Source organism: Arachis duranensis, chromosome 3 (genome assembly GCF_000817695.3).
Source record: "Arachis duranensis cultivar V14167 chromosome 3, aradu.V14167.gnm2.J7QH, whole genome shotgun sequence".
NCBI lineage: Eukaryota > Viridiplantae > Streptophyta > Magnoliopsida > Fabales > Fabaceae > Arachis > Arachis duranensis.
This window is the reverse complement of record NC_029774.3, coordinates 133,583,509-133,594,309: the sequence shown is the minus strand read 5'-3', so window position 1 is coordinate 133,594,309 and position 10,801 is coordinate 133,583,509. Positions and strand designations below refer to the sequence as shown.

Here is a 10,801-nt window from a genome sequence, read left to right as displayed (position 1 = left end):
CAACGCATCTGCATCCATTCTTGCTTCCTTCCTTCCTTCCGCTTAACTCTCACGCTATCGCTCTTTCTCGCTCCCTCACAACCCTAACGCTAACGCACACTCCTAATACTTTTTTTCGGTGACTTTGCACACTCCTAATATTAATATACTCGTTAATCAACCAGCCGTTTTTCACCCCTTTTTTTATTTATTTAATTTAGTTTATTAGTATTGAAATTTTGCCATGCATTTTTTTATTTATTTAATTTAGTTTATTAGTATTGAAATTTTGACATGGCATGGCAAAAAAATTTATGTATTGCGTCTTATATATTAAAATTTGTTAACTTTTTATCCTTATATAAAATCTTAAAACAAAGTCCTCAAACATCACATTATATAAAAGGAATTGCGTGCCTGATATAAATAATAAAATGAAATTGGAAATTGATAGATGAGAATCGTTAAATATGTTGACAGGTTTAGTTAAATTATTATCTAACGATTTTCAATTATTAACTTCACATAAAATTAACTATATCTGAATTTTTACCAAATAATTTTTTTTAAAATAAACTTAAAAATATTGCATAAGAGATTGTGTGCAATTAAAGTATTAAACACTATCTTGTGTATAATTATAAGATTTCAAATAAGGATGACAATTAATAGCTATTCACCTATGTCAAAAAAAGAAAAAAATATATAATGATAATTTACAAATCCAACCAAAAGAATGTGGCCAGGTTAAAATATATGTATGAGTCAAGTATTTGAAAGTTAAATTCTGGGTCTCTAAAGAATAAAAGAAAGCAAGGCTGCTGATATACATTGGTGATTTTCTTTCTTCTATTTACTTATACATAAATCAACTTCTTATAAGTTACATAAATTTAACATTAGCAGGGTGGAGTACTATAACTTGAATTATTACAAATATTACATCATATACACAAAGATGAGGAGCATAATGTGAATCTGGTTAATATAGTATATCTGATTCTTCAAATTCCCTCAATTATTTTCAATTTACAGTTACCGAGGATGAAGATGAGATGCTACATGGAAGAATCAACGGGTTCTAATACCCTAAGATGAATTTTTCATCAATCATAACAAACAAACTTGGCTCCTAGCCTCCAAAGTAATTTGTATTGTGGACATTATTCATCAGGAGTGGAAAAACCTTGAGACTTCTCGATAAAGCTGTTCGGCTTCAAACGGTTTAGAAACATATCCAACCATGCCACACCTTACACACTCCTCATGGGTAGCCTGGATCACGTCTGCAGTCATGGCCAAAATAGGGACATCCCACTTTGATAAGTTATCTACAAAACCTTCTCTCTTGGCGCAACGTTCCATCTCCCTGATTTTCTTTGTAGCTTCAAAACTGTTGACAAATGATTTCTGTGTTATTAGCAACTCACAACAACATGGAAACTATAACATAAATGAGAATTCGATACTAAATAATACCCGTCCATTTCTGGCATTTGAATATCCATGAAGCACGCATCGAACTCATGGGGTGGTTTTAGTTTAGAGATGGCCTCTTTTCCGCTGCTAACACACACCACATCTGCTCCATACTTTTTCAAAGCACCAGCTGCTACGGTGCGGTTCACAACATTGTCATCTACAATTAGAATTTTCTTCCCGCCAAGAAGGTGGCCAACAGATAAACTCGGAAGCTCCCCATTTCGGCAAGTAACACCCATGGCTCGCTGCAGCGAGGCAGCAAGCATACTTGCTCTCAGAGGTTTTACGATCACAGTGGGATTACCAATACCTGATGTCCAGCCATTAGAATTAACAAGAATGAACAACTTAGGAGGAACGCCTACTCTACTGGCGCCATCGACAAATCGAGATGACATGGCTGAATCTCTATCCCACACTTCCTGCTCAATAAGTACCATATTGATAATCTGATTGCCTTCAGTTATGGTGGATAAACCTNNNAACCGATCTAGGGTCAATGATTAACGCGGTCATTCCCTGAAATTCTGAAGATGGAGGATTAGAGTGGCTGTTGTTGTTGTTGAGTTGCTGAATTTTGCAGTCAGTTGAATTGGTGAAGAGAGCAGTAAAAGTGAAGGTGGATCCAATCTTAGGTATGCTGACAAATCCAATTTCGCCATTCATGAGACCAACCAAACACTTGCTAATGCTTAGGCCAATACCTGTTCCACCGTGTCTCCGGGAAACGGAAGGCCCAACCTGCATGAACGGAGTGAAGATTCGAGACTGCGCTTCCAGAGGGATTCCTTCGCCGGTGTCCTCAACCGATACAATCAAATTGATTACATCAGTAACAGAGGATGAGAAAGAACCAAGAGGCCCTACTTGACTGAATGCTTTGAAGCCTTCCCAGCTTCGGCGACTATCAGCAACAGGGAAACCACTCAGACTCAGGGTATTCACATTTTCCATGCCTAATTCTTTATCAATCTGTATTGAATGGACCACCTCCTCAACAAGATGGACAGTCACATAAATATGCCCTTTCTCTGTGAACTGCCAAACAATTGCATAATCCTTTTCATCATACTTGCTTTACAAATATTATATACTATATACTTCAATTTTAGATTTACCTTAATTGAATTACCCATGAGATTGGTAATTATTTGTCTAAACCTTCCTGCATCACCTATTAACAGCTCAGGAACCTCATCTGATACATAAGCTGCCAACTGTGCAAGTTTTATATATATATATATAGATCAATATCACTAGACATTGAAAAAATTCTACCATGATAAAACGTAACATATAATATATAGGTATCACCTCTATTCCTTTTCCTTGAGACTTTTCTGAAAATAATGATAATATATCATCCAAAACAGCACGCAAGTCAAACAGCGAAGCTTCAAGCTCCAGCTTACCAGCTTCAATCTTTGCCTGATCCAATACCTCGTTTATCAGTGACACCAAAGCTTTTCCACTTCCCTGCGCCGTTCTCACGTACTCTTGTTGGGTTACGTCTAGATCCGTGTCCATAAGCATATGCAACATCCCTGAAGTTACAATTTCAGAGCCAACTCACATGCTTAAACAACAACTTGGATATATAACTCACTCTTACTCACCTAAAACCCCATTCATTGGTGTTCTAATCTCGTGGGACACAGTAGCAAGAAACTGTAAATGCATTAGTTCATTAGTACACATGATCAGAGCCAAAGGAAGTAAGGACTTAGGAGACATACCTGGGATTTTGCAATATCAGCCGCCTCAGCTCGCTTTTTAAGCTCAGTCATCTTATCCCGATCCTCTTCCGCTTTGACAACTCGATTGCAGGTGGCATAGAAAATATACCCAAGAAGGACACAAATAATAAAGCCTCCTACAGAAGTGTTAAATGCCAACCATGGCCATGGCAGTTTTTGTTTGAACCTGTATTGACATGGCTATTGTATTATTATATGATTGAATTATATGATTCATATCATGTATACATCTTGTACCTGCAGTGCATCTCATGCTTCCTGAGAGGGTCTCCAAAGTTAAGAGTGCTGACATGAGAGAAAGAGTCCCCTGATATATTTGAACCGTACATGACAATGGGATGTGTACTATTGGTAGTATCATACACATTAACAACTACAGCTTTCTCACTAGCAAGTTGTTGCAGTAGTTTCTCCACTAACGACTCAACATCAAAGACTCCACCAAGATATCTGCTCACAAGTGTTAGTTAGACACATTAAAATACTAATCATGACTATACAAATCATCAGTAGAATACAGCATACCCATCAGTTGCTTGAATCCTCTGATCAAGGGTTGCATTGGATGGAAGATTTCTCTTGTAGACAGCAAATGTGAGGATTACCCCAAGGCGATTCGTTTTGAGAAGCCGAAAGGGTGCAGTTAAAACTCCTTTGCCTGACTCCCTTGCTCGGAGCACATTCTCACGGTCTTCCTGTAAGAGTTTGGTTAGAAATTACAAGCTAGCAGAACTGGAATTGATAAGAGCAAATTGGAAAATGAAACTTGCCTTTCCAGATAGCACATCAAGAGAAATGACATGTGCAATTGTATCTTGTGCAAAGATGACAGGAGCATATTCTTCTTGAACAAGGGATTGTTGCAAAGTATCCATCTTCTTGATAGTCCATCCTTGTTGCTTCTCAAACTGTTCCCTTTGAGAATGGAGCACTCTTACAGCGTATGCAACACCACTTGTGAGGGGCCTCTCAAACGAAGTTCTTTCAGTGTATCTAGCAAAAGTGCTCTGATCGATGGCCGAGGGGTTCATGTTATGGTGGAAGGTTTTTATCAAAATGGACATGGCTTGTATATGGTTCATGCTCACATTGAACTGATCCTGCAGCATCCTTGCTCTTTCATCACACATGCTTATTAGACTTTCTTTCCTCTGCTCACAAGCATGTATGCTCATGCGCCAGAACCCGTACAAACCTCCCAACGTACAAACTAGAATCCATGAATAAAAAGCCCTTCTCACCCAACCACTCTTCAGTTTCATGGATCCAATACTTTGGTACTTGTGTTGCTGAACCTTGAACCCGTTCCCTGAGATCTTGCTCTTCAATCTTCCACTGCTATTGAACCACGTGAGGTAGAACACAGACACAAGCCAGGAACATAGCAATAAACATAAATGCCCCACTTTCAGACCAAACCCAACTCCATGGATCAAACTCGCCCACAACAGTAAACAACACAAGTTGAGTATCAACAGTTCCAGACAATCTTCCACAATGTTAACCACTAATCTCTCCCAAGAAGAAGAAGAAGAAAAGGAAGAGTGGCAGATACTTGAGAAAGAATAAAAAAATCGTTTCTAATTCCAAGCAGAAGTTGATACTTGATAGATATATACTCTTGTCAGCTAGCAGTAGCAGTAGCCACCAACCAAAAATCAGAAATAAAAACAAAACGAGTAGGGGCCAACACTAAACCTACAAAAGATTCGTTTTTTGGTGATCAAATCCACAGTTAGTTGTGTCATCACATAACAAGAGAAATGCTAGCTTGCTCGGCTAGCTCCTATAGCCAAAGAAGAAACAACATAAGTACGTGACGCGAGTGTTTTCCGAGTGGTTTGACCCCCCAGCAGCGGTGTTTTCTATCAGAATTTAGAATCCACACCCCAAAAAGAATTAGCTCATGCATGGAGCCGGCACAACATAATTTACTAAAGAAACATGATTTTAATGGTAGCAAAACTGTTGTCAGGTATAGGCCAATAGGCTATATATTATCTCTTCAAAGCTAAAACTATGCAATAAAAAGTCAAAAAAGAAAACAAAGCAGGTAAGCAATAAATATTAATATTTTAACTAGCTAAGGATGATTGATATAAAGTTTATCATAGCATGATAATGATATAGAGGGTAGAAAAGGAATATAGTCCCACATGGCGGCAAAAATAACTGCTTTTTCTCTTGTTACTGAGGGTGTGTTTGTAATTGGAGCAAATGCACCCCTCCTGAAGCATGAAGCTAATATATTTGGAGAATAAGCATAAAGTTCTCTTGTCGCGGAATGGCATTAACTTTAGATTAAATACCCTCTTCCTTAGTGCTTTACAACTTTATATTTTGATCAAAGTTGCAGTGGGAGGACCAACAGTCAAAAGAGTAGTTACGGATAAGGGCGAGTAATGGAATTGCAAGGCACACTCACATGAATGACATGATTGGAACCTCTCAAGTTAGCACTACTGCTTTGCCTTTGTTACAGCTAGCACTAGCACTACCCTTTTCCTTCCACAACTAACTAATTAGAAGTGTCAATATTCACTCTCTTTTATTTTTAAAGAGATTCAATTAAATATTTACCCTTTTCAGATATTGGTCATGCCACCCAACCATGCCATTGTTGTTAGTACTTAGTACCAAACTTTTGTCGATTGCTTATAGAGAAATTTAGTAACAACTCTACTCTAGGATTTTGGGGACCAACTTTCGTTGATGTGTTTATATCATGGTGAATGTTATGGTGTCTATCACTTTCTACCTAAGTTACTAAAAAAGATAAATAAATAATATTTAATAAATTTTATATGATTTACTTTTTATTTTAAATATTTTATTTTTTATTTTTAAAAAAAATTAAACAATTTAGACACCATAACAAAAACACGTAACAATCACCTTATATCATAATCATAGGGCCACGGGTCAAGAAGCCGCAAATATTGGACAAAGAATGTGGATAAAATGGTAATTTAGAAAATAAAAGAGTGCCAAGCACAGGCACTGCACTTCAACGGAGAAATAGCCAAGAAGTGATTAGGCCATCTCAAGAAGTAAAACATCGGTTAAGAATTTTTTTTTGGTAAAAGAGAAATAACATCATTGTAAGTATAATTTTAAATTGACAAATAATACTTAATTAAAGTTTAATTTGTTTGTGATGAATATAAATCAATAAAAATATTAACAATATTAGATTTTGAGTTGTTTCTCAGAGGAATTACAGTAAAATATATACATTATTAGTTATGATATATAAGGAGTGGTTTGTAAATAAGATGACAAAAAATTAAATGACAAAAAAAATAAGTCAAGCAACTAAAAATAACAATCACTAAAAAGAGACATTCATAGCAAAGATTGAGAATGTAAGTTTTTTATCTTAGTCACTAATCATAATACAATGATTAACAAGAGCTAATCCTATTTAGTCATCTCCAACATAGGAAAAAGGTATAATGTTATTTTTCACATTGAGAGAAAGTCAAATAAGACTAATTAATCTCAATCCAAAAGTTTTAATTAACTTACTAATTGAATTAGCAAGAGATTAGAGTCAATAGAAACAATATTAACTAACAACTCTAACTCACCAATATAAGTTGGGCATTAATGACACAAGAGCACCTAATTTTTCTTTCCAAATCAAGAATGCACAAAATTTACTCTAACATCCAATCAAATATTTTGTCAAATACTTGGAAGGCATAAAATGAAAGCATCATACATTACAAGGAATAACAAAATCTACCCCTACTCAATGCAAGAAATTAATAATAACAACTAATGAAAGCACATTAAACATGAAATACCTCAAAATTACATTAAAGATAATAAAAATTAACAAGAGTGCATGAACATAAAAGTAACCAAAATGAGAAATTAACAAGAAACAATAGGAAAATCAAGACAATAGAACAAGAAATTGTAAAAAAACAAAATGAAAACAAGAAATTAAGCCTAGATATAAGAGAAGTTAACCTAATTCTAGAGAGAAGAGTGAGCTTCTCTCTCTAGAAACTACCTAAATCATGGTCCTAAGCTAATCTAATTGCTCCCCATTTGTCAAATCTTGAATTCTGCATCAAATAGCCTCAGAAATGAGTTGGATTTGGGCATGAAAAGCTCAGAAATCGTCTCCCGCATATTCACTTTAACGAGGTCACGTGATCAGCGTCACGCGTGCGCGTGGACGATGCTGGCAAATTTCCTCCTCACGCGTACGCGTAGGTGACGCGTGCGTGTGGCCATGAATGTCCTTCTCCCGTGTACGCGTGGATGACGTGTGCGCGTGGCTTTGAGTCCTCCAAATGCTCATTTTTTCATGAATTCTTCACTTTACATGCTTTTCTCTTTACTTCTTTCATCCAATACTTGCCTTATAAACCTGAAATCACTCAACAAACATATCAAGGCATCAAATGGAATTAAAGTAAATTAAAATTGACAAATTTAAGGCCTAAAAAATATATTTTTATCTCTTAAGCACAAATTAGGGAGAATTACAAAAGCATGCTATTTCATTGAATAAATGTGAGAAAAGTTGATAAAATTTCCTAAATTAAACACAAGATAAACCATAAAATTGGGGTTTATCACCATCACTGTCCACTTCTTTTTGGTGTGTCTTCCCAAGTCTCCCTGAAAGGGACGTGCCACGTCACTCGAGGGCTATTACACATATAAGTCTTTTTGGTATACAAGTTCATACAAGTTGGTCCAAACCTAATAAAAATAACTCTTAATTTAGATTGCGTGTAAACACCCGCTTCCCCAATTCTTAAATAGCGCAAATGGTTCTTCTCCCTCGATCACAATCGCAAACGTTTAAAATTTAAATAAGGATAAAAAATTTTCAAATATCTATCAAAATTATCGCGGAAAGTGAAGGAAGTTGCGAAACTGAATTCGAAAAGAATTATGAAAAAATGAAATAAGAAGATGAAGAAGAAGAAGAAGAAGCAGCAGAAGATGAGGAGGAGAAAGAGGAAGAATTTTGAATTATGCAGAATTTATCAACACACATACACCGAAAATTCTTAAACAATATACTTAAATATCTTCGTGTTACACCCAAATTTGCTGTAAATACAGAAAAATATTTTCTCTAATACTGCATTTTTTTCTTATTCTTTTTTTCTTATTTCTTTCTTTCTTTTAATTGAATGAATTTAAGTTTATACTCTTCCAAGTAAATTTGTAGCATTATGTATTTCTTCTTCTTTTTTGTTTGATTTTTTATTTTTGTTCTTGTTAAGAGAGTAAAACAAGAAAAAACTTGAGAAGATAAAACAAAAAAGAAAAGATGAATAAGAAAAAAAGATGATGATGAAAAAGAATAAGTAATAGAAGATGAGGAGGAGTGAAAGACAGAGTTTTGAATTATACAGAACTTATCAGCATACATACACCAAAAATTCTTAAATAATACACTAAAATATCTTCGTGTTATACCTAAATTTGTTGCAAATACAGAAAAATGTTCCCTCTAATGCTGCATTTTTTTGTTCTTTTTTTTTCTTTATTTTTGTCTTTCTTTTAGTTGAATGAATGTAAACTTATCATCTTTCAAGTAATTTTTCAGCATTATGTGTTTCTTCTTCTTCTTTGTTTGATTTTTTATTTTTATTCTTGTTAATAGAGTAAAATAAGAAAAAACTTGAGAAGGTAAAAGAAAAAGAAAAAGATGAATAAAAAAAAAAAGAAGATGATGATGATGAAAAAGAAGAAGAAAAAGTATCAGAAGATGAGGAGAAAGAAAAGAAAGAATTTTGAATTATACAGAACTTATCAGTACACATACACAAAAAATTCTTAAACAATACACTTAAATATCTTTGTATTTACACCCAAAATTTTTGCAAATATAGAAAAATATTTCTTCTAATATTGCATTTTTTTCTTCTTTTTTTTGTTGAATTAATGTAAGTTCATTCTCTTTCAAGTAATTTTGCAGCATTATGTGTTTCTGCTTCTTTTTTTGTTTGACTTTTTTTTATTCTTGTCAAAAGAGTAAAATAATAAGAAATTTGAGAAGCTAAAATAAGAAAAAAAAGATGAATAAGAAAAAAAAAAAGAAGCAACAGAAGATGAGGATGAGGGAGAAAAAGAGTTTTGAATTATGTAGAACTTATCAGCACACATACACCGAAAATTCTTAAACAATACACTTAAATATCTTTGTGTTACACTCAAATTTGCTGCAAATGCAGAAAAATATTTTCTTTCATGCAGAACTCTTACATTATATTCAATTCAAACCACTAACGATGAACAACAATTTTCACAAACAAAAACAACATTATTCACCTACAGAATCATAAACTACTAAAGAAAACATTAACTAGAATCGAACCACATATAAGCCACTTGATTGAATTCAAAACAATAATCAACTTCGTTCTGGTTCAATTGACAATCTGAACTTGAATTCGTCATTATCTTTAACAACGAGATAACTATTCAAAACCGATTTTAGAGATTGATTTAAAAAACGTAGAGAATGAACACAGAGATGGAAGAGAACGTATATCAAAAACATTGAAAAAATTCGAAAATGAAAATGAAATCCTTTTGAAAAAGGCAGTTATATATTCGCGCGTTGATTGAACAGTTAATTAAATTAAGAAGCGCGTGAGGTGAATTAGGATAAAATGACTTATATGGACTAATATAAAAAAATGACTTGTCTGTGGAGAATAATTATTTACATAATTAAAATATTGAAGCTCAAATTTACATAATTGTAATATTCTCAAACAGTTTATATTTCGATTCTCACTCTAATCTATATAAATGGCTATATGTTATAGAAATTTTACTTTTTTTATGTAAACTGCCATATCCTATCACAGATTACGTGTAAGTACTGATAAATATAAAATAAATAATTTTTTATGTTTTATGTTAAAAAAAATATTTTGTTAAACTTAGCATTTAATAATAATTATATTGTTAAATTTGATTTAGTATAAAATAAAAAATTAAATAAACAAAATAAACTAAAAATGATAATTAATTTTATTATATTAGTTAATTAGTTGATAATTAAATTAAGTTATATTAGTTTAGTCGTCCACTTAAGCAAGTGTTGTGAGTTCGAATTTCGTCTTGTATGTATAATAACTCATTGGCCCTATTAAATGAAATTCAAATTTTCGATAGATTAATCTTTAACTTGTTGAGTATCATGAAAAGTAAAAAAAATATCTATACCTAAATTTTATTATATTTTTTGTCCTCACAACTAAATTTTTCTGGGTCCGTCACTGGTTGCAGCCTAAAATTATGCACATCGCTGCAAGGTACCACTGTTATGTGCTCTAAGGACACACGTTAAGATTACAAAATTAAAAAAAAAATCATTAAAAAATATGAAATATTTAAGTTTTTAATAAATAAAAATATTTAAAACTTTTCGTTTATAGACACATATTAGTTAAACTCTTGAATAAATTTACATCAAGTTATCTAAATAAAATTTATAACTAATTCAATATTATTTATATATATTTCAATAGTTAGTGCATACTATATATCTATATATTATTATTATTTTATATATATTTATACATACATATATATAT

General features: G+C 33.1%; 2 protein-coding genes across 2 annotated transcripts in view; both read right to left on the bottom strand.

The window, feature by feature from the left end:
- The window catches only part of LOC110279591 (nuclear transport factor 2B), a gene marked incomplete in the record, with an annotated part of 2,154 nt that extends 2,034 nt beyond the window's left edge, over window positions 1-120 (bottom strand). The window contains 1 exon segment of the mRNA XM_021139524.2: window positions 1-120. Coding sequence (XP_020995183.1) covers window positions 1-18 — 18 coding nt within the window.
- An 820-nt stretch (window positions 121-940) lies between these two features.
- Window positions 941-10,801, bottom strand: part of LOC107482131 (histidine kinase 3) — a 13,227-nt gene continuing 3,366 nt past the window's right edge. Inside the window, 10 exon segments of the mRNA XM_052258567.1 lie at window positions 941-1,372; window positions 1,459-1,944; window positions 1,946-2,499; window positions 2,580-2,678; window positions 2,776-3,005; window positions 3,078-3,129; window positions 3,198-3,384; window positions 3,456-3,668; window positions 3,744-3,909; window positions 3,985-4,798. Of these exon segments, the coding sequence (XP_052114527.1) occupies window positions 1,150-1,372; window positions 1,459-1,944; window positions 1,946-2,499; window positions 2,580-2,678; window positions 2,776-3,005; window positions 3,078-3,129; window positions 3,198-3,384; window positions 3,456-3,668; window positions 3,744-3,909; window positions 3,985-4,798 (3,024 nt within the window). The 3' untranslated portion in view covers window positions 941-1,149.